Raw genomic sequence first — 25,628 nt, forward strand, 5'->3', positions numbered from 1 at the left:
GAATCTATTGAAATTATTAATAAAACACATAACATTAAACACTTATCGCAATTTTTTCTTACAGGGTATTCTAAACAACGACACAATATTACACAACGCTATTTAAAAAAAAATATTATGTCGTGTGACTTGATTGAGTTTACGTTTTTAAATGGCTAATAATGTTCACGATTTAATTGATAATATCGATCAATTATCTACATCAGATGTATTTACCTGCATACCCGAAGAAACATCACATATCTTAAAACACCCAAACGATTTTTTAAAAATTTTTACACAAAATATTCGATCAATAAATCGCAACTTTTTAAGTTTACAAACCTTTCTACATCGTCTGACTTTTGATTGCGAACTAATTTGTCTGACGGAATGCTGGTTACCATGTTTAAGTAATACCAACATACCACTTCTGGAGGACTATACTACCTATAAAACTACAAAACACAGTAATCAAAGCGATGGCGTGGTCATTTATGCTAAATCTGGTTTATCACCTAAGTGCAACGAGTTGGACTTTAAAAATCTTGCCTCTGGATTGTCTGTAGAAATTAACGAAGACATCGCTGTAATTTGTATTTACCGTTCGCCTTCAAATGATAACATCGCTGACTTTCTTTTAATTCTTAACGACATACTACCAAAATTTTCTACATACAAGTCCGTTGTCATTACCGGCGATCTTAACATCGACATTAAGCCTAACTCGACTGACCCGCGAGCTGATGATTACCTGACTGCCCTCGCTTTCCATGGCTATCTACCCGCACATTCCCTTCCGACACGAGAAAATAACTGCCTTGACCACATAATACTTAAAACTAAATATCCAACTTCATCCTTTATATATGAATCTTCAATAACTGATCATTACTCAACATTAGTATCTGTCACTCAACCTTTTGTTAGAAAAGCCACTACATATAACACTTACAAATACAATATCAATTATAAATCACTTGATCAGTCAATTTTAAACTTAAATTTAGACCATTATTTTCTAATTCAAGACCCCAACATATTAGCATCTGAAATAATAGATTTGTTAACTATAACTATTAACGAAAACTCTACACAAAAAAAAGTACCATCAAATAAAAGAATTTTAAAACCTTGGATTACCCCCGGTCTTTTAATAGAGATAAAAAATAGAGATGCCCTAAACAAGAAATGTAAACAGTTCCCCGACAGTCAAATATTTCGTAATACATACCAGCGTTACAGAAAGTTTTGTACAAATGTATTACAGAACACAAAAAGAAGATATGATGCCCAGCAAATTCTTAACGCAGGTAACAACTCTAAACAACTGTGGGACACTATTAGACAGGCCACTAATATATCAAAACCAAATAATCCTTCCTTGCAACTACTAAAACCATCTTGCACTAAAATTCAATCTTGTAACGACGTCAATTCATTTTTTGTAAACATCGGTAAAAATCTTGCAGATAACATACCTGTTAGCCAGTCTTCTATCCACAACATAAAACCTACCTCCACCTCGATATGTTCTTCTTTTACACTGCACCACACTGATCCGGATGAAATTGTATCAACAATCAATTCACTTCGCGCCAATGCCGCTACTGGCTGGGATGGTATTCCATCTTCTATTTTAAAAAGGTACGCTGTCAACCTAGCACCTATCCTGAGTCACTTATTCAACCTTTGTTTTGACTCTGGTATTTTTCCCAAGCCCTTTAAAAAGGCTTTGATCCATCCTATATTCAAAGGAGGAGATGGGACGTCCCCAAATAACTATCGTCCGATTGCAGTTCTCAGTGCCTTATCTAAAGTATTTGAAAGCTTGGTCAACAAGCGACTGGTCAACTACTTAGAACGATTCAATCTGATTTCTTCCCAGCAATTTGGCTTTCGCAAAAATAGATCTACATGCGACGCTATACATGAGCTAACAAACTTCTTGGTAGATAATTTAAATAAAAGAAAAAAAATTCTTACAATATTTTTAGACCTCACGAAAGCTTTTGATACCGTTCCGATTCCCATACTTTTAACTAAACTTGAAAACATGGGTATCAGGGGATTGCAGCTGGAATTTTTCAAAAGCTACTTAACGGGCCGTACTCAGTCAGTTACAATTGGTGGACATAAGGGTGATGAATTACCAGTTTACTACGGCGTACCTCAGGGTAGTATACTCGGGCCGACACTGTTCCTCATCTTCCTAAATGACCTCTGCCAACTCAAAATTCCTGGAAAAGTTATTTGTTATGCCGACGACACTGCACTTACCTTTGTGGCGGAATCATGGACAGATCTGGAACGCAAAGCTCAAAATGGCTTTTCAGTAGCTGAAAGATGGCTCAAATCCCACACCCTTACGTTAAATTCTGCAAAAACTAATTTTATTACCTTCTCCGTAAATCCCAATTCCCAACCAACAGTTGGCTTATCTTTAAGATCACACATCTGCATGACTTCCCCCGGTGCACTCCAACCCCTTTGTAACTGCCCTACAATATCCTCCGTCGACCATATAAAATATCTAGGTGTGACGCTAGACAAATACCTCAATTTCAAAATCCACATAAACACGCTGATAGGCCGTATGCGTAAACTAATCTATATATTCAAAAATCTACGTCACATTGCAAACTAAGAAATAGTCCGCAAAGTCTATTACGCCCTATGCCTACCCATAATCTCTTATTGTATCTCTTGCTGGGGCGGAGTGACAAAAAGTTCATTGAAGCCGCTCGAGATATCTCATAGGGCAATCCTGAAGGTTGCAACTTTTTGTCCAATCTTGTTCCCAACCACAGTATTATACAAAAACTGTAATGTGCTGAATATTCGACAATTATTCATTCTCCATGTAGTTCTCCTTCAACACCGAAACACTACTTTCATCGCGATTACGAAGCGTCGTAAGGACAAAATATGCCAAATACCCCAACCGCGACTGTCTTTTACAAAACGGTTCTTTTACTTTTTGGGCCCATATCTTTATAATAAGTTTAATCTAAAAGTACCAGTGTATGAATCCACATATAATATATGCAAGAAACTAGTCCGGAAATACCTACAAAATAAAAGTTACGATGAAACGGAATGCCTTATGCCATAACTTTTTATCAACCCTCGGTCACACACACACACACGCACGCAAGCTCGCACTTGCGCACGCATATGCACACGCACGCACGCACGCACGCACGCACACACGCACGCACGCACACACACACACACACACACACACACACACACACACACACACACAAATATACACATATGCATGCCCTAGTATATAATTGTCTTGTTTCAATTTAGAATTATACGTCAGTAGTTTTTAATTTGGAACATCTATAGGGAAAGGGACTGTTAACCCTTACTACAGGTTTTTTAACCTATCAAGGGTAACAGTGCTTCACCCACCAGTGACGAGATTGTAATTTTGTAAACTGTGATTAGTTATTAGAAACATTGGTTGTAATCTCCATTTTCTGCACCAATAAAGTTATTATTATTATTATGTTGGACTATATTATTTTCCATGATAATCATGGGCAACTAGATCTCAATATGGCCAATTACATGCCGATTGCCATAGACAGCTTCACAACCTACGAATAATAAAAACTAAGGAAGAGTAACTCCGTCAAAAAAAGTGCACCAAAAGGCTACAAAATGTGACCCGAATACATGCATATTGCATATTTATGCATGTGTTCGGTACACATTTTTCGTGTATATATACTGGAGTGACATTCAACCAGGTTGACATGACAATTTTGTCAAACTCATTTTAAAATTTGTTTACATAGGTTTGTTTACTTACTTTTACGTAGCTTTTTACAATATTTTTGTTGTTAAAATGCCTAAATGCCCTGTAAAAATACAGATACGACTTTTAATACAGGATAACCTTTCATCTGTAAGTGAATTGTTTAAAATTATGCTTAAATTTCTTGTATTTTTGTCGACCCAAAAAAGATGGTTTATTTAAGTTGGATGCTAGGGTATTTGCATAAAAGTAAGCTGGTCTCTTTGTGTTTGTCTTATTCAATTTACATGTTATTCTAAAAGTGCAATAATCAAAAAATAATATAATTACAAAATTTTTACAAAGTCGCCATGGACAGTGTTATGCAAGATGTAACAATTTAATCATAAACGAAATTTTAGGGTCTGGCTGACATTATACTAAGGGCGGATTCGACCAAACTGGAATAAAATTTTACTCGAGTATAACTGTCTCCTAATCTAAGAGTAAGCTGGTTTTGCATTTTTCCAACTTCTAATCCAAGAATGAGGTAATTACACGGGAGTAAATATTTACACGGGCTATTTTGGTGGAGTAAATATTAAACTGAGAATAGTTGCACAACAGGGTGTCAACTGTCACGGTCGGTGTCATTGTGAACTATAATTGACATTTTATTTCATACTCTTTGAGTAACTTGGTAAAATGCAAACGATAATATCCTAGAGTAAATTAAAGGAATAAAATTATTCTCATGATAGTTATACTCGTGTAACTTCAAGTTTGGTCGAATCGGGCCTAAATGCGTTATAAGATGATATGGGTATTCTCATATTTCTTGCTACGGATTTTTTTACAACAAAACAAAAAAAACATAATGTAATATTTTTTTTAATGAAATAAGGGGGCAAACGAACAAACGGGTCACCTGATGGAATAATAATTAGGGTAGGGGATTGGGCCTCCGGTAAACTCACTTACTCGGCGAAACACAGCGCTTGCGCTGTTACACGCCGGTTTTCTGTGAGAACGTAGTATTTCTCCGGTCGAGCCGGCCCATTCGTGCCGAAGCATGGCTCTCCCACGTATCAAAATCTTAAATCGAAAAATTACGTCCAATCGACAAAGACAAATAAGTATTTCCTTTAATATTGTAAATGGACAAAAATAAAAAACTGCTAACTGTTATTAAAATATTATATTAATTGTGAGTTATAAACTGTATAAAATTTACGTAAGTTTTTAATTTCAATTCTGTAATAATTTAGCACATAGATTTTTGTAATCTGAAAACGTCTTCTCTAGGTGCTCGGAAAGTTTTAGATTGGCCCGAGTCGTACAAGGTTTGTTCATAATTATTACATGTATATTATAATTATTATCGATGTCTTAGTATCAGAGGAAAATGTTTGATTTTAAAATAATAATTATGTGCTCGTTTCTTCGTGATAGTAGATGTGCTTGGTGTGTACTGCATAATACTATCCGCTTTTGACAATTATTTGTTTCGTAATTTAACTATGACAATGACAATAACCGCGCAGGCTGTCGTCCGGCGCGCAATATTATGATACGTTACCTGGGATACGACCTTGGCGAAAATCTGAATTGTCATATTTTAGTGTTCGAAAAGGAGCCAAATTTAAAACGGTTGAAGTATGGGAGTTACGTTTCCTTAGTTTTTATTATTCGTAGTTCACAACAATATTATCGTGGTAATCATCGTCCATCGAGCTAGGTCAAAGTGCAGACAGCCCTTTAAATACTAAATACTTACAAATACATTTTTGGCACTTATTAATCCAGAAATTTATATGTAGGGGCTTATTAAATACCTCGATCGTTATCGCAGACACAATAGATTTTCAATTGTTATGCGACAGCCGGGTACCGCGGCCGCTTGGGGATTTATGAGTTAAGTATAAGACTAAAAACAGGCTGGCAAAATATCAAATAATTTTTAATAAGGTTAGGTCCTGTAAAGTTAAAAGCACTTGCATATTGTCTTCAAAGTCTATAATTCTGCTAATATTACGCGGTACGCGTAGACTATACTTTATTTTGTTGGTTGATTTGTTTATTAATCAAGAATTTCAGCACCATCCACCCTCCTATCATACCATCAACAATAAACATGTACCCATGAACGCTGAACAGTACTCATTCACCGTTCGCCCCTTATTACTAATGCACGTAATTAGCTGTGTCCAACAAGGTGCCGGCGATATATTATCGCACGCTAAGTGCCCAGGGGCCAGGGGCACCGCCAGGGGCACAGGGGCAAACGCTGACCCCGCGCGGTTCGTCTTCACTAGTGTCAAACGGACCCTTAATAGATTTACGGTGTGTCTCTCGATAAACTAACTAGCAGAGATTGATACAGAATCAATACGTTTAATAGATTAAGTGCGTGAAGCAACGTGAATTGTTTATTTTTTAATTTTATAAAAAGTTTACATCGCAAGTGATAAAATCATTGGATAAAATTAGTAATTTGTTTCCACTAGATGTTGCCTGCAACTTCGTTCTGCTATTAGTTTATCGCGCGGGTACCACACACACACATTTTTTGAGATGAAAAGTATCCTCTGTCCCTTCCCGAGACTCAAAGTATCTCCATACTGAATTTCAGCAAAATCTATTCAAAAGTTTGGGCGTGAAAAGATAACAGGTAGACAGACAGATACACTTTCGCATTTATAATATTAAGTATGGATTTCTTCCATTGAAGTATGTTACAAGCATCAAACATAATCAAATTATATGATCGAACATAACGCGGGGACGTATCGGCACGGTGCGGGGCCCCGCTCAATGTAATGTCTAATGTAATCACGGCTAATGAGTCCGCCCCTGTTGACGAATGTTTGTTTGTTACACTCTAACTGAATTTGTATCAATTCGTTTTATTTCTTTTCAGTTTTGAATCAAAATCAAACTTTTTTTAAATCGGTATTGTACTTCACTGTTTTTGAACGTCAAGTCTACTGATGCCTGCCTCCGGCTAGCCCGGCGAGAAGAACTTATGAAATAATTATAATATAATAGTTTATTTAATTAAAAATGCCTATGCCTCTTATTAAAGACAAATAATAAACCTTATAATTTTACTTAAACCTCTTGTGAATAAGCAGACAGCTGACAAGTCCAGATCGTATTTAAGAAGAGAGCGTATTCCCTCTTAAAAGACCGGCAACGCAACTCTTCTGATGTTGCTTTCATCAGATGACCAGCCGTTTGCTCGTTTGCCCCCTTACTTAATAAAAAAAAAATCAATATACAAGGACACCGGGCCGGCTAATTTAAAATTTTCGTTTGACTCAGATTCGAAAACTGACCGCCTGGTTATTGGCTATAATAAACGTGTCCAATCTGAGTCGATTTATAAATTGCGAATACTTGAAAAATTGTTTGAACGAAAAAGTTTTGTTCAACACAATTCTAGGCCTACGTCGTAGCATGCTACGTGCTACGTGAAGCTACGCGTAGCACAGCGTAGAGACTCTACGAGCTATCAACAAACTGCGCGCGGATCTGCGGCCATGAAAATTGACCGCATCCTATCATACTAATATCCTACTAATCCTACTGATATTATAAAGGCGAAAGTTTGTTTGGATGTATGGATGTGTGGATGTATGGATGTGTGTTACTCTTTCACGCAAAAACTACTGAACGGATTTCAATGAAACTTTACAATAACATAGCTAATACATCAGAATAACACATAGGCTACAATTTTAACCGACTTTCAAAATAAGGGGGGTGTTATGTTCGTTTTCCTATGTTCAACGATTACTCCGCCGTTTGTTAACCGATTTTCAAAAATTTTCTTTTGGTATATAGGGTATCATCCCAATTTGGTATTATATTCACAAAAATGGTGATCTGATGAAGGATCCATAAGTAATCGAGGGAACTCCTCAAAACTTATAGGGAAACATGTGGTGACTTCGGTTTCGTGAGAAGTATTCTAAGCAAATGCTACCAACAAGTAAGATTTTGCTCCGAGGTATACCTGGTATACCGTGGTTCGGAAGGTGCTGAGAGACCTCCTGATTCTTTATAGATACAAGTTTGGGAGTTTTGGCGTTCTTTTAAGAACGGAAAGCATATGCTACTATGCAAATTACATTCATCATCATCATCACTACCATATTATACCATGCATCGTCCTATGGTTATGACTTATGAGCCTATAAAGACCCTGTTATAGGTACTTTTCATAGTCTTTTAGATCGAGACTCGAATTTGTCAAGCGATAATTAAAAAAATCTATACCTACCTAATATTATAAACCTGAAGAGTATAACTGAGGTCCGATATAAAAACTTATTTCAGTGTTAGATAGCTCATTTATCGAGTAATACTATAGGTTGTATATTATCACGCTAAGACTAATACGACCGAAGAAACTCAGGAAAATGTGGAAAAAACGGGGGAAATATTAGAAATTATGAACTACTGGAGCAATTTTTATGGCAATATTTGGCACAGATATAGAGTAGACCAAGTGAGGGGAGTAGGGAAATAAGCTATTTTTTATGGGAAAATATACGCTTTTCGTAAAATTCTTAAATTTACGCGGGCGAAGCCGCGCGGGACATCTATTCATTTCATAGTTGTTTTTCATGGAGCATGTTGTCATCCGCATACGGACGAGATATGTGCGCGGGTGACAACACGCATGACATGAAAAGCGCCGTACCACGATGCGGAATGGTTTCACGATGCGACGTCGCGTCGTGAGAATCTACGACGAGCATGCCGTGCCGTGTATCGCGGCACGTTACGATGTCGCGACGTAGTTTTTTACGATGCTCGTCGTAGATTCCCACGACGCGACGTCGCATCATGGTACGACACGACATCGTGTAGTGTTTATGTGTCCCGGCCCTAACATGCGTACATGATGTAGGCGTTTTTTGAGAAGTAACTTTTAGCGTTATGGCTATGGCAACCTCTCTTCACACAGAAGAATCGGAAACAACAATAAATTGAATTATCAACCGCATAGTACGTGATACACGACCGACTGCACGACTGGCAATCAGAGCGCGCGTGCCCCTCGCTAATGCGGTAACACACACACACACACACACACACACACACACACACACACACACACACACACACACACACACACACACACACACACACACACACACACACACACACACACACACACACACACACACACACATACACACACACACACTGAATGTATGTAACTGTGTAATGTAGATAGTTGTCTACACAGATAAACACGTGTGTGTTGTATGTGTGCCTGTTTGCCCAGCGTGCGTCCCCCGAGCGGTGCATGGAGATGTCACAATTTGCATTCCGTTTTGGTTAACAGGATTTAAAGTTGAAACAAATAATTTAATCTATTAAACAAGCAATGTCTGAAAAAATTTAGTATTATCAAGTTAACCTTTGTTGATCCAGATTAAAAAAAATTGTAAGTATTACCACACAACAAAGAACACAATATTATGTTTTCAAAAAATTTTCTTCTCATAAAAGTTGAAATTGGATCTTAACATAATCAAATTCTAGTTCCTATATTAGTTAGATCCTAACATCGGTTTCAATCTTAGTTTGTACTGACGGTTCAAGTGCAATATCGTATACGGGACGAGACCACCTGAAAATCAAACATATATTCAACTAGCGACCCGCCCCGGCTTCGCACGGGTATAAAATATATTATAGCCTATGTCACTCATTGAAGAAATGGTTAAAATCGATTCAGTAGTTTTTAATTATATCCATTACTACCCGTGGCCCGCATTTGGTCGGTACCGCCGCAAAAGCTACGTCCCGCAATTTTTAAATCTGTAATATCTTTGAAATATTCATTTAAATCATATGCTGTACAGGGCCATATAGATCTATATTAAATCAATAATGTATTTAAAGTATTTAATTGAATAAGGATTATTGCCGTATTGGTTAAAATCGCTTCGAAAATTATCCATTATTTGAAGATAAAAGTAAATGACAAAAATTTTTATTGTGGGGTATCCATAAAAGATAGACTATACCATCGCAGAGTTTTCTGTAGACCTTTTCATAGTGTACAATACTTAGTACATTATTTTGATAAATCTCGTAGGGTTCAGCCTGCGTTTGCAATACCTATAAGCGGAAAAAATGTAATTATTTACATCACATTAGAAACCCCAAAATTAACAGTATTTATCTACTATTTAATAAATGTTATTATACTTATAAACCTTCCTCTTTAATGACTCTATATATTAAAGAAAACCGCATCAAAATCCGTTGCGTAGTTTTAAAGATTAAAGGGAACCAACGGACATGAGAGAAAAAAGCGACTTTGTTTTATAATATGTAGTGATGAAGTACGAGAATTTGGCCCCAAATTTTTAGTTTATTTTACTGAACAAATAATTTTATTGCAGGTGTGGTTCCAAAACAGACGAGCTAAATGCCGGAAACACGAGAGTCAAATGCATAAAGGTAAGTAAATCTTACAAATTACTATCCAGTTTACTTATAATTATTATTTGTTTTTACTTTATATCGAATCGTAAGAAATAACAGCAAGGCAAAAATAGGAAGTACATTGTATGAGTAGAAGCTCAAAATGGAGATCTCCGACCAAGCGAGGTGCTTGGTCAGCCCCAAGTCTACTATCTCAGCTATCAGCTGAATAACAGCAACATACAAAACTTCGATAGTGCGATTTAGGACGTGTGAGTAGCGGTGAACCAATTGTTCACCGCTACTCAATACAAAAAATATCTCACAAACAAAAACGCACGCAGTCATACAATAACTATCATATCTATTGTCATCATGAAGCCGCAGAGAGCAACAAAATGAACATTTACAAATGATTCGTCCCTCCGTCCCCTACGTCCCTTCGTCCCCTCTGTCGACAATGAATGTAAATAACTATGGTAATGAAAACAAATGCTCGCGCAATCACAGTTTAGCGCGAATTACAATGTTATGAATTGATTTTAATGCGCTTTGTTTTGCAATTCTAGACTATTATAAAGGGGAAAGATTGTTTTCTTAGTTTGCGTTGAATATTGGTACTAAGACTGTGATTTCTGAAACAGACTGATTAAGTAAGCCGTAAGACTTGATAGATGGTTTTGGTGTTTGGAACAATACACGATTCCTGCAAGACTTATTGAGTCACATTCGAAATGCTTATTAATAATGGAACTTGAAGGTTTTAATGGAAGATCCAATAAATGCTTATGGGTTAACTTTCTCAGGCTACTAAGGAATGATATTATTATATTTCTTAATTATTATTTTGTGCAATTCATTTGTTAAAATATAAGATTTAAATATTTGAAAGTATTTGATCGGCACGATACGAGTAACTTTCTTGTTATGTGTTACATACCACTAGATAGTTTGACCGTTATTGCACTTTATTATACTCTAAATAAACTGTTTTACACTTTTAAATATATATTTAAATAGTAGTAAGAGCTACAAGTCATAAACATATTACGTATTCTCCATCAGTCCGGGTAACTCGATTACTCCCGCCGGCGCCCGTCCGACTAACAGTTTTTTAATTCGACCATAACTCAGACGGATGAATAATTAAAGCGGCGGGTCGAAACGGGATTCGCGGGCCGAGGATCGCGGCCTGGCATCCCGGAATTCCGGAAAAAACAGCCAAATACACGTGCAATGGCCGAAACGATAAATTTACGGAATGGCGCAACGCACTTAGCCGATGCACCGTGGCTTTTTATTATCGATATCAAATCTTATCTATTATTTATTAGTAATATTTATGGGTTCTGTAGTCCTTCGTTTTTAATTCATGTAGAATAGCAGTTAATAATTAATTTGTGGCTAGATCCGACGATCTCGAATTTCATTCTATTATTATTATCGGTGTCATTGCGCAAACGATTTGGTTTACAAATCGATTTCTTACTATGCTATATTTCTGACAAGCGTTGTAATCATAAAGTTAATATACCTAGCGGAATAGAGCTACAATCTCTAGCTGTCAAACGAAACCGAAATTGATTTACGTCTGTGTATGAAAATTTGTTTACGTACGTAACACATACACAAGCATCTTTCTAAGAGATTAAATTGTCAACTTTCCAATAAGTGCCGACTGGACGTCAAAAAGATGTAAAAAATTGGTTCTGCTGTCATGTATCACACGTTTCTTTTTACCACGCAGTTTTACTGATAGTGACATAAATAAATAAATACACAGACGCGGAAAAATGGATCACTGGTTTTTGCAGGAATTTATCTATTCACTTGTACACACGTTAACAAATAACAATTCAACAACGCTGTTAGATAAACTCCGGTCGAAAACCTCAGAAACCAGGCATAAAGGAACGTCATTCGACGTCCAGAGGCACTTAACACGGAGATAAATAAATAAATGGTTAATAGATGATTGCGGCGGCACGTCCCCGCTCATAAGAGCTCGTCAGCAAAGTGAAGATGACGGGCGCGGGGGAGGGGGATAGCGCGATTGCCGACCGCTAAATAGAGCGTAAAGCGGAAAAAAGCCGCTCTCCGGAATCGAATAAAATGATTCCCCGCGGGAGCCATTCGGACGCAATCCCGCCGTCCCCTGCTAAATGTCTTATTAACTTATGTGCCCCCCCTCCTCCCCCGCGCCAGGGGGAACGCGAGAACAATCATGTAGAGTGAAATGAAACGGTTATTTGTTGTGTTTCCCTCCGAATAGGCGCTAAGCGGCTCCTAATGTTGATGCTTGAGTGTGATGTGACGAAAGAGTTTCAATATCACATTATCTTAAGTCACGAGCAAATGGTTTTGGTTTGGGAGATTTTTTTTTCAATTCCAATAACATTCATGAAAACTTTAATAAAGTATAATCGAGGACTAAAAGAATTGACCATAAATTCTTTGGCAAGTATAAAGCACAAATTGAATTTGCCGATTCATCGTCTCGATTTCGGGGGCCATAAAATTTTCGTAATAAATTTTCATTAAATTAAAAATTCATTTTTAATGAAGAAAAGAATCCCCGCCGTAGGAATAACAATCGTCTCGATGCGCGAAAAAAAATGAAAATCTCGCCTAATTGTTCCCCTGCTCGTGAAATTGTAAAGTTCTCGTCGCGAGGGTGGCCGTGTTTTATTACGCAGAAACCGCTGTAAAGATGTTCGAACACTTTAAACCGGGGATGCCCCGCTCGCCTTGTAATTCGATTAAATTAAACAACTCGGAGTTAATCAAATAAATGCACGGCGGTCGCGGGGCGGCGGGGGCGGTCGCGGGGGCGGCGAGGGGGCGGAGACGGGGGATCCCTCGCCGGACCAGCGCCCGCTCGTATTTATGTCGGCACTTCTCGAAAGTAATTCGGTGTCAAATATGGAAATAACTCATACACACGGGGAGCATCCATTTTGATAATGTCGACGGGCGACCGGCGCCGTGATTTAGCGCTCACTTCGCCCCCGCCCACTGAGCCCGGCTACAAATTAATATTGTATGATTGCGATATCATATCCAACATATAGCACCAGTGGAGTGATATTTTGAACATTCTACCTCTAACATTCGAGGTGCGTGTTTAGATGTATAGCAAAAAAATTACATACATTTTAAAATCAACTGTAAGCTTTTACCCTTTTGTGACAAGCTTGCTAAAAATTACTTTTAACATTTTTGAAAATCACTGACACACAATTAGCTCAACAAAACAACCCTTTGTAACAAAATAAGAAGCCTTTATAACGCGTCTTTGGTTTGCGAAGCGTTAATTTATTAATAGCTGATTCTGCCCCGGGCTATAAACAACGGATCTCACTTAATTTACGAGCAAATTATGCTTCACTTAAATATCAATTTAATTAAGTGGAGTTCGGTTCGGCGGATAGAGATTTGCCGCTCGTTTGTAACTGTCATTCTGATTGAAAGCCGTTTGATGGTCCGGTTCCCTCACAGCTCAATACGCACTAGATGATTTGTACAATTTCCGAGCTATTTGTTTTAGCTTAAGTGTACTTCAGTTAGTTAATTTTTAGTTCTTGATACTTCTGTAGCAGTACTTATTGATCCTGTTATTGCAGCTAAAGTTCATATTATGGCTATATGAGAACAGTTTGCAAATGCACCGCGAGTTAAGCTCATCGCACATTACACCGACTCGACGCCAATCCAACTCACAGCATCCAGGCATGGAAATTTACGCTATATTGTTGCCAACTCGCACCGCAGCCAGTTGAAGACTCGACGTCGCCAACTATGTATAGTTGTTCGCTTGTTAGTAAATTAACTCCTAAGTTACATTACATATAGCTTAGAATTCAATGCTATTCTGTGAGTTGGTTTGGAGTGGACTGTGGAGTCGGTGTAATATGCGATAACCATTACGATGTTGTTATAATACTCGTTACTCGTATTACGTTTATGTTACACTCCTTACTCCTATGTATTTACTTTTGATGTCTAAGCTCTCCCTGTTACTCTGCGTTTGGACATACAATTTTCCTATCAAACAAGTCGTAAATTTATTTAAATTTTAATTTATAAAAAGCTACAATTGAAAACATACTCTTTAAATATTAATGTTTGTTTCTATTTTCCTTTTTCAAATTGATTCGAGCGGATTCAATCTCTGAGCACATTATACAGTCATGAGTGTCCAGGTCTGCTGGTAGGCGGCGGCGGCACCCCGCTGGAGCCATGTCGCGTCGCGCCGTACGTGTCGGTGCCGCGCCTCGCCGCGCCGCCGCGCCCGCCACCGCTCCCGCTCCCGCCGCAGCCCACCGCCTTCGCGCCGTTTGACTCCGCTCTGCTGTCCGCTGCTGCACATCAGGTTATTATATTTTTCGATGATTGGGCTGTTCTTTATCATGCTTTATCTAGTTCGCAATATGCATGAATAGGTCTTTACCTATACCTATACTTTTATAGGTAGGAATCATTTCGATATTTGTCCAGTCAACGATAGCAAGGTTTTGTACTATTTGATATAGATTATAGAAGATATAATTATTATTATCACTAATATTCATTGTGCACAACTACGTTGTTAAAAAATAAATTTATTTTATTTTTGAAGTTGAAAAGCCAATTAAAAGTTTTTGAATTTAATTTAATGACTCATCGTTTGATTGTTTATTCCACTTTGTTTGGATTGGATTGGATTGCTCCACTTGCTTATAATAACTGAACCACTAAACTTAAGTACCGAATGAACACAAAACGGTCAATTTTAATCAAATTCAAACGCCTATTTCGCTGTATGTTGGACCGAACCCTTACCGCTAACAATTTGCAGTACGCGAGCGCCGCCGCCGCCGCCGCGGCCGCGCTGTGTCCACCGTACGCGGGTCTGGCGGCGCTGGCCGCGCGTTGTCGCTCCTCTTCAATCGCCGATCTGCGGCTGAAGGCGCGACGTCACGCCGCTGCGCTCGCCGCCGCTCGCGACCCGACCGCGCCCGCTCCCGCCTCCGCGCCCGCGCCCGCCGACACATAGCCGCACCACTAGCTCACGTGTTATAAAGGCCCTTTTCTATTACCAGTGGCGCTATAATGTATGCAGTTATCACCAGCCATAATGTAATCGACTGGTAAAATCCCTACTCAGTAAGAAAGGGTCCTTAATTTTAGATATTATCTGGTGGCTTTTGGAACGTTGATATTTTTGGTTAACGAAATTTGAAGTTATGATTGGACCAATGACATATAAAATTAACTGTGATAAGTGTTTGTGGACAAGCTTGAAACGATCTCATTTATGTGAGTAACATTGTACCTATTCATGTGACGTAATATAAGTATTGATTTAGTTTCTAAAGTTGCTATGTCGTAGATGTAAGTAAGATATAACGAGAACTTTGTAAATATTAAAATTTATTTAAAAAGTATCCCCTAGAACTTCTATAGCTGTGTCCTAATATATAATTAAAATTGTTTGTTGTTTTTTTCAGTACAGTGTATAATATCCACGAAAATATTTTAATGTTTTTGTTATAGATTGTAAAAAAATGCTTCGTTGCTTTACTGGTTAAAATCGATCCAGTATTTCCATTATCCAATATTTTAATTTTATTTACTTCATGTTATGTTTGACGATAAACCGAATCAAATCTTAGGTATATATAAAATTCTCGAGTCACAATGTTAGTTACCGTACACCCCTACGAAACGTCTTTACTGATTATTACCAAATTTTATATATGCATAATGCATATTCAGTTGGTCTGAGAATCAGCTACTGGCTACTTTTTATCTTGATAAGTGCATTTGTTGAATAAATAAAAGTAAATTATTACAACTCGAGACTGACAGCGACCAATTATTGTTTGTGCGACGGGATAGCGATGAATGTCGCCATGGTGCCGTACTTAATTAGTCACTTCAATAAATTAATAATATGGGCGAAATACTTTATAATAATTAAGGCAAAACAACGTATGCCGGGACAACTAGTATTCTTTAACATACAGTGCTCCCAAAGCAATCCCAAAGTGATAATGCGCATAGAAATTTTCGTAATTTTCCGGCAATGATCGTATTTCCCGAGCGTCGGAAGACGTCGCTGCAAGCGCTGTTTTAAACTTAACTTTAAGAGGGCGACTAACCCCAAAAATCAAACATTGTCCTTCTCTCTTCACACTCACGCCCGTCTTTCATATGCCAGGTGAAAAAGAACGACGCGGATTCATCGCCAAATTAGTTTTTTCTCAATAACTCGATAAATATACAACATTTTAAAAATCCGCTAGGTCGATCTCTCAAAGATAGAATTTTATACAATGTGTTAAAATATTAACTTAGTTCAATGCACGGTTATGGCAATAAATGATGAATTCGTGAAAATTAGATGCATCTTTGTGATTTTTTTCTATCGAGAAAATTTTAAGATATCGTGTTTTTGCTCAGATCGAATTCTCAGAAATATAATGTAGTATCTAATTTTAGAAAATAAAACATTTCGGGTAAAAATGTATAAAAATGAATTATAAAATCGACACTTTAGGGTTAGTCGCCCCCTTAAGAAAAACAGCGCTTTGCAGCGACGTAGAGGCGCCTGACGTTGCTTGGACGTTACCACGGTAACGCTGCGATGGCTTCCTGGTGAGCTTTTGCCACCGGCTATATTATGATATTTACTTCTATTTCCTTGGAACAAGGTGCAAAATGCAAGTTTCATAGATTCAGGTGCTTTCGTGATTACAATATTATTATTAGCGAAGATTTCCATGCGCATTATTAATTTGGGAGTTCTGTACTAAATACAACAAGGAGAATATTTTTTAATTTCGTACCAAAAATCTCCTGTGGTTTAGGTTTTGGTTTTTGTAGCTGGTTACGGTCTACGGGCAAGCTACGGTCTACGAGTTACGTAGCAACGCTACGAGTGCTACGACCGCTACGCGCTACGTTGCGTAGCACTACGATGCATCTAAGGTCTACGCCGTAGCCGTACATTACGAAATACGAAGCAGGCGACAAAGTATGAAAAACACTTTGGCAGACCGGCTTGTATTGTTTATATAATTTAATTTTATATTTTTTTAGAACTCCATTAACAAAGGCCGACGGCCAACGAAAATGAATAATTTAAACTTCAATCAATATTTAAAATTGATGTATTAACTTTTAAACTTACTTTTATTATTTATATTTCTTTTAAAGTTACGGTACATCAGCAATCGACCGATCGAATTTTTATAAGTAAAAAATTACATTTACCAAAATTAGCCACCTAATTAAAACAAAGTATGTAGTTACAATTAAATTGAAAATTGTAAGTGAGATCACCAAAATGCATTCAATTGCCCATTCATCTTCTCAATTACTTTAACTTCACGCGGGTCACTAATAAAGTCGCAGTGGGCCGTATACGGCCGCAGGTTGAGTATAGCTGATCTAAACTGACTATAGTGCACATTCGACATCAGCCATCATAAACGAATAGTCATAATCACTTGTTTTTGTAGAGGCCACATATTGCATCCTACACCAACATTTAAATTACCGCACGCAAGCGGGGGCCGGTGTTTGCACAAGATGTTATAAAGCACCCCCGCCCCGCCCCCCGCCCAATTACGTCCCCGCTGCTGATTGGACGTAATCCTGTTAGCGGAGACAAACAGCGCCCCGTCTCAGCAAACACGCCCGTCTAGGCTGTAGTGAGTGTGTTAGGTAAACAAAAATATAATCATGTGCATTGAGAATGGGAAATTCGCTTGAAGTATGAAAATCAGTGTAGTTCGAAACAGCTCAACCGCGTAATATAAATGTTTTTTCCTACCATTACGATAAATACGATAGGAAAAATATATTAAGTAAGTAAAAAACAAAAAATAAATCATGGTTTGAAAAAAAAAATAAGTTTGGTCTGTTGAATAGTGAGGTAGATTAGAATTAAATTGTGTAATTTGGATATTTTGTAACATAAACGGCCTGTCCACATCTCCACGACACGACGTCGTCAACGTGAAACGGTGCGGTAACGCGGCACGGTACGTTGACGTGACGTGCAAATTTACGTTAACGTAACGTAAAATGCACATCACGATGTAGCAACATTTTACGTCGCTATGCCTTGTAAAACTGTTACATTCTTCACTACTAATCTAGATGTGGACCGCACAATGCGTATTCTGCTTTTGCTATTGTTCAAAACGGAGAAAGAGAAGAAAAAAGACGCGCATTTTACGTTACGTTCATGTAAATTTACACGTCACGTCAACGTACCGTGCCACGTTACCGCACCGTTCCACGTTGACGACGTCGTGACGTGGAGATGTGGACACACTGGACAGGCACAAAGAGAGCCCTAAAAGCTCTCCTCAGACATTGAATGACCATTAACTCCAATTTTACGACGTTGGAAAACTTTATTGCGTTAAGTTTTCAAAATAGCAATATTATTTATTTGTATTCCAGAATTAAGATAATTTTAGAAACTGGTAATGAGGCGAATATAATAAAGGTATTTATCTCTTTCCCTGCTAGATATAGATTTTTGATGATTTGTGTAACAAAAATCAGCACCAAGTTGCACAACAATTAAAAAAATAGAGTACCAGGCGTTGTCCCAGCCTAAAATTTTGAAGAAGATCACGAATACATTATACTTAATAATATTATAGGTACAGTAACCATAATTTATGTAACTTTAAATCTCGAAATGATAGGATATTTAAGTATAATATATTTATACTAGATTTTGCCTCCCAAACATAATATCATGTACTATCTTTGAGTTTATTCTACTGTATCGATTTATATTGTGATATTTATTGATGATATTTTTTAAAACCATTACAGCTGTAATGGTTTTAAAAAATAAAAATGTCAACGTCAAAAAATACTGTCATGTCTTTTGAACTTTGAAGTGTCAGTTGTCAAAACAAATACAAAGTTATGTGTGATGGTGTGCCGTGTGACCGTAAATAACATAAAATTATAACATAAAGAGATAAAAACACTTACCACCGTAAAGATAAAAAGATTAATATTCCCAAACTGTTCATAATTCGCATATAAAATCATAACATTTAAAGAGAAAGAAATACAACTAGAACGGGATCAAAAATGTAATTAGATCTAAAAAAAAACGCTTGTTATTATAAATTACTCAACAAATATGCGTTAAAACATCTCTGTATCCATTCTAACATCGAAAGAAGTTATCATGTCTCTAAACTACGCCTTTGGATTCTCGTTGTTTCTTCTCGTCCTTGTGGGACTCAACATTTACTTTTTTTACACTTTAAACGGTGTAGGTAAAAATAACTCCAATTTTCACGTGCCTCGAATTAAATTAGATCTCACGCCAAATGTTTTTGAAGATATATATGACTATCTTAACTATTTACCTAGTCAATACAAGGTTAAAAACTCGAAGTTTGTCCCTTATCAAAAAAACCTTTTACGTTCATTTAATTCAACAAAAAATGTTAACACGACCTCAGTCTGGAGAGAAACAGAAAAGGTAAGCCCAAATATTGCTAAGTAATTACTAATTATAATATCTTACAAATTAGTTATCTTACAAAATAATTCTTACAATTTTCCTTCAGTGGAATAGTGAAGTGTCTCTTTTTCCCCATGAGGACACTACCCCAGGTAAAATACTCCACGCAATACAGACTGCTCCAATTGCATTGGTGGACAATGCCCCAAAAGGAACACAACTTAAACTGATTCTTTTGTTAGAGGTAATTAACTTAATATCTATATATATAAAACTCAAAGGTGACTGACTGACATGGTGATCTATCAACGCACAGCCCAAACCAGTAGACTGATCGGGCTGAAATTTAGCATGCAGGTAGATATTATAGATGTAGGCGGATGCCTACGTCATTGGAGGTGAAATTGATCAAAGTCCTTTCTTAGCGGACGCTAAGAAAGGATTTTGATCAATTCCACCTCCAAGGGGTTAAAATAGGGGATGAAAGTTTGTATATAATAATACTTCTTAACATGAGCGAAGCCGCGGGCAAAAGCTTAATAATAATATTTAAAAATACTGTATTGTTTTGACCCAAGTCATCTCATATCTCACTAATGTGAGTGCACTTAATTCATGGTCTAGCCAAGAATTGTGGATGTTTACTCTGATTTAATGAAAGATTCCCAATTGTACTAAAAGAGAGGTAAACATCTCATTTTTATATTTTGATAATAACTTATTTGATTTCAGGGTAAACAAAAACTATTCTTCAAGCCCAAAAGGTACAGTTTGGATTATGTGATAAATGGTAATATTTATGGTGGATTCGACCGACACAATTCCGAGGTCTTTGCATATTATCTGGCCATGGTTCTCAACATGAAGTGGATTGCACCCTCGGCAATAAGAAGGATACATCTCAACAAAGACATATTACCAGTCGCCACAGTGGGTCTCAAGAGGTCTATGATTAAAAATGGTGGGTTATATTGTGTTAATGCTTTTATATAATTTTAAATGCAATGAAATCTTTAAATTTCACATTTTAATAGATTATTATTTAATGCTTCAACTCCCAAGCAGCCACATGCAGCCCCGCGATAACAATAGATAGGCTATTGTGTCTGGTTTTCCCACGATAAAAGGATTAATTGAAATAGATAGGAGCAAAAATTTATTTCTTTTTTTTAAATGACTTATCTTTTAGATTTGAGCTTTTAATACACTAGGAGGCAAATGCAAATGATACTTACTACAATATATATTTATGTTAGGAGACTCATACTTTGGTACTAACCAGCCAGTTGACCATGGCTGCATAGAAAACATAAGGGTTAAAAACATTAAAAAATAATCATGTGCATTCTTTTAAAGTTTTCTGATTATGGACTCTTGTATGTTTCAGAGAGTGGATTGTTGTGTATTTTCGGCAAATGTTTCTACTGTAAGAGGAATGAAACTGTGTGCCCTGACCAAAACGGTCACATAGAGGGGGCGGCTATATTGTACCTGGACAAACAGTTTAAAGTCCACAAGTCTCCCTGGAGAAGGTCCTATACTACAAGAAGTATGGAATGGCAGAATGATAAAGATTTTTGTAAGTAAGTAATACATATACTTTGAATGTAGATTCAGATGATAGATGAGGAGTACTATTTACAAACTCTTTTCATTAATTTTACCATTTATTTCTAGGAAAGTAAAAGGGCTTCTGAGTGTAAAGCGAATACTGAACCTCGTTGATGTTGCAATATTCGATTTCCTTATACAAAATGGAGACAGACACCACTATGAGGTGTACAAAGATCAAATTGTGTTATTGGACAATGGGAAAGGCCTGGGGAACCCAAGAGTTGATGAACTAGATATCCTAGCACCATTGTATCAGTGCTGCATGTAAGTATAAATTTTCAGCCAAATAAAATATATTTTGAATGCCATAATTTACGCAAGGCTGTCTTTGTCTGAGAAATTGGGGAAGGTAGAAACTTTCAAAACACCAAATATTGTTGGTAAATCGGTATTTCTGCCCCCTCTGGATCGTATCCAATGAAGGGCCGCTCGAATTGTTGACTGCCATAGTGTTTTAAACAGCTTGGACCCCTTGGAATTACGCCGAGATGTAGCTTCACTCTGCATCCTCTATTGTTTGTATCACGGGGAGTGCTCTGAGGAATTGTTCGGAATCATACCATCTGCAACTTTTCGCTATCGTCCTACGCGAAAAACATACCATCCTCATCACCTTGATGAGTGGCAGTCTTCCACAGTGCGTTTTTCGCGTAACTTTCTGCCGCGCACTGTAAAACTCTGGAACGAACTGTCACCAGCAGTATTTCCGGACCTATACGACCTGCAAACCTTCAAGAAAAGAGCGTATTCCCTCTTAAAAGGCCGGCAACGCACCTGCAGCTCTTCTGATGTTGCGAATGTCCATGGGCGACGGTAGTTGCTTACCATCAGGTGACCCGTTTGCTCGTTTGCCACCTTATTTAATTTAAAAAAAAATCATTTATTAGGTTGGCATCATCAACATGGCAAAGTTTGGAGATGGTGTCTGGCGGCAGTTTGACTGAAACGATCAAGTTGTTGGCAGCACTGCACGGCCACCAGCTGGCCCGAGAGGAACATTTCAAAGCTGTGGAGCGGCGGTTGATGAAGGTGTATGCCACCATACAGTATTGTATTGGCAAACACGGCCGGGCAAAAGTTATACAAAATGTAGTTTTATAATGAATCTCCAAACTATTATTTATTTTATAGGAATGTTATTGACTTTTGAAAATAATTATTGTATATTCTAAATACTATTAATAATTTATAATATGTGAATACTAGAGAGTATTTTATCCCTTTCTCACCAGAAAAGTGCAGGTGCACTTCTCAATGAATAGTACAGCTGCAATATGGTATGCGCAGGACGCTTACTAGCTGCTATGGTGTTATTAGCAGAGACCAGAGTACCTACTTGATTGTATCACTTCAGAAATAGTAGGATAGACGTCACCACACTCAAATTGTTGGCTTGAACCTCTATATTTGTAATATTAATCTGTCGATTGTTGGAAAACGACACACAATAGATATTCTATTGTATCTCGTTCACCGACGAGCATGTGGGGCTTGATGAATTAAGCTAAGTAACTGTCATGACCTTAATTTTTTTCCTGACCTTTATGTTACTCAGTGTAGTGCTTAGTAATATAAATATAGATGATAGTATAGGAAGTTATGCATCGCACCCATACAGAACCTTTAAAAATTGTATTAAGCTATGAGCTTCATCACATATGTTCCTTAAGTGATTTTAAGCATTTTCAGTCCGGGGGGCAAAACGAAACATGTGGCTAGCGGGGGAGAGTCGGGTTCAAAGATGGCCGCCACCCGGTCTCTTTAAAAAAATCCATCCTCGTCCTGGTGGCTACTAGGGCAAGATTGGTATCATTTTCGTATAAACCAAAGATGTAGAATCTGTTTCTGATATTAATTATACTAAGTTACGTAGTAATTTTACAAGAAAAACGTAAAAATGTGAAAATCTCACTTGGAGATTTTTGCTTTGAGAGCTCATTACTTTTATATAGTGCTTAATATTATCATACAAAAAATATTATAATATAGCACATTTTATGTATATTCTAAATATAATATACACTTTTAAATATCTCCTTCTACAAAAAGATGCTAAAAAAAATTAAAATCCGCAGCGCGGGAAGCTACACTCGCGCTAGGCGGGTGTAGCTGCTCGCTGTTTTTTTTTTTTTTTCAAAACATGCTTACTTTGTGAATAAACACGAATCAATGTTTCTTTTTTTGTAAAATAATTTAATTACCGGTCACAATTGCCGGCACACAGACATAACTCTGTGCATTTTTAATTTTAGCTGTGGCCGAAATTATGAGATCAGGAACTAAGTCTCTAAATGAGATGCCTATATCAAGAAGCCGATATTCCTAGTGAAAGCAAGCATTTTGTACGATATTTTTAAGCACTATATAAAAGTAATGAGCTTTCAAAGCAAAAATTTCCAAGTGAGATTTTCACATTTTTACGTTTTTCTTGTAAAATTACTATGAAACTTAGTATAATTAATATCAGAAACAGATTCTACGTTTCTGGTTTATACGAAAATGATACCAATATTGCCCTAGTAGCCACCAGGACGAGGATAGTTTTTTTTTAAAGAGACCGGGCGGCGGCCATCTTTGACCCCTCCCTCCCCCGCTAGCCACATGTTTCGTTTTGCCCCCCGGACTGAAAATGCTTAGAATCACATAAGGAATATATGTGATGAAGCTCATAGCTTAATACAATTTTTAAAGGTCAACTTCATTACTGCTCCCACTATGATAAATGTGTTGTATTAGATTGTAACAGTCGGTCAGATTTTGTTTACCTAAATATCATGTCATCCTTTTTATTGACACAATATAACATGATGTTTTAAGTGTAAAGTGATTGTATACTTTATTCGGCGTTGATAAATTTCGTAGTCATAACAAGAATATTTGTCCTACCTTTTTGTTATACCTTTTCTGATTATAGTATTGAGCCATTATTGAGCTATACCGCCAAAGGCCTATTTAAGGTTTAATGTTTATAAGACTTGTCTAAACTGTGCTGTGTAATTACAATGTTAGAAAGTAATTGTAACAGAAAAATCAATTATTATTCTAGTGATTATTTTTGTTACCCTTGAATAGTCTGTGATTTCGTATTATTATGGTTGTATTAAGAAATACAAAGAATATTACGTACTATGCAATGTATGTTAATTTATCCCACGCGAGAGCTCAGCAGAATCAGGGGATGTTCACATCCTGTCACTCTTCAGGCTGCAGCGTGCAGGAGAGAGTGTTGTGATGATATGATATAATTTGGTATGGTTTCTTAAGTTTAACATGGAGTAGAAAGCAGGGCTTCATAACGTTATCGAATACCCGAAAAAATATCGTTACGTACCGGTATTTTCATAATGGTAGCCAGATAACGGTATTTTTTTATCGATATCTATTAACATAACCAAAAAATATCGTTTTGAAAATACCGGTAAATATAACGATATTTTCTGGTATCAGGTATGCGTTGTGCACCAAATCTCACTCGCAGCCCAACTTCCGACTTCCGAGCACCAGTTTTTATATACGTGGGAGAGCCATGCTTCGGCATGAATGGGCCGGCTCGACCGGAGAAATACCACGTTCTCATAGAAAACCGGCGTGAAACAGCGCTTGCGCTGTGTTTCGCCGAGTGAGTGAGTTTACCGGAGGCATAATCCCCTCCCCTATTCTCTTCCCTACCCTCCCCCATTTACCCTATTCCCTCTTAAAAGGCCGGCGACGCCTTTTAAGTTATTTGTATGTCTTATTATTTATTACTAGAATTCTAAGTTTAATACATATATATTTTGTAGACTGTAGTTAAAAATATCAACACATTTAAAAAAGGAAGCCCAAAATTATACAGCAAAATATGTAGGTATAACACGGAGAATATTTTAAGGAGCGTAGCCCGTCGGATCAGAGGCGCTTTGCACACGACGGGGCGGGGCGGACCGGTCAATTTCGCCGCGAACGATAGCACAAAGGGAATCCTACAATATGTATTACCAACGCACACCAAGGGCAAAAAGACCGCTCCGCAGGTCCCCGGCGGGCTCTGGCGGCGCGGCATGTCCGTGGATCACACAAACCAGTTAAGATGCAGTAAAGCAGACGGCGCGGCGGCGCGAGGTGGCAGCTAGCTCTATTCTCTCTATCTCCACTAGAACGAACGTCCTGAACTGACTGCCTCCACTCGTCGTGTGCTTTGTGTACCACCTCGCCCCGTCGTCTGCAAAACAACAGAGTCCGTCCGGCAGCCAGCGCATGGCGCACGTGCTGACAATACAATAATTTACTATACAAACCATAAATTAGTAAAATTTGAACAAAGATACTGAGCACTGAACTACTGAGTACTGACCATGTCATTCT

General features: G+C 37.5%; 2 protein-coding genes across 2 annotated transcripts in view; both read left to right on the plus strand.

Moving 5' to 3' along the window:
• The window catches only part of LOC121730705 (short stature homeobox protein 2-like), a 31,826-nt gene extending 16,611 nt beyond the window's left edge, over positions 1–15,215 (plus strand). The window contains exons 3-5 of the mRNA XM_042119844.1: positions 10,159–10,216; positions 14,383–14,552; positions 15,018–15,215. Of these exons, the coding sequence (XP_041975778.1) occupies positions 10,159–10,216; positions 14,383–14,552; positions 15,018–15,215 (426 nt within the window). The remainder of the gene's footprint in view (positions 1–10,158; positions 10,217–14,382; positions 14,553–15,017) is intronic.
• Positions 15,216–19,127: 3,912 nt separating this feature from the next.
• LOC121730486 (glycosaminoglycan xylosylkinase homolog) lies at positions 19,128–22,999 on the plus strand. The gene is made up of 6 exons (XM_042119536.1): positions 19,128–19,688; positions 19,777–19,914; positions 20,403–20,631; positions 21,058–21,253; positions 21,348–21,548; positions 22,172–22,999. Exons 1-6 carry the CDS (start codon positions 19,389–19,391, stop codon positions 22,383–22,385), a joined length of 1,278 nt encoding a protein of 425 aa, XP_041975470.1. The 5' UTR covers positions 19,128–19,388; the 3' UTR covers positions 22,386–22,999.
• The last annotated feature ends 2,629 nt before the right edge of the window (positions 23,000–25,628 follow it).

The sequence above is a fragment of the Aricia agestis genome, chromosome 9, assembly GCF_905147365.1.
Source record: "Aricia agestis chromosome 9, ilAriAges1.1, whole genome shotgun sequence".
NCBI lineage: Eukaryota > Metazoa > Arthropoda > Insecta > Lepidoptera > Lycaenidae > Aricia > Aricia agestis.

Bases quoted from the DNA above. Each gene is read 5' to 3' on its own strand.
- LOC121730486 (XM_042119536.1), top strand. From the start codon at position 19,389: ATGTCTCTAAACTACGCCTTTGGATTCTCGTTGTTTCTTCTCGTCCTT. The intron at 20,632-21,057 runs GTGGGTTATATT...TGTATGTTTCAG, and splicing joins GAGGTCTATGATTAAAAATG to AGAGTGGATTGTTGTGTATT. The intron at 21,254-21,347 runs GTAAGTAATACA...ATTTATTTCTAG, and splicing joins AATGATAAAGATTTTTGTAA to GAAAGTAAAAGGGCTTCTGA.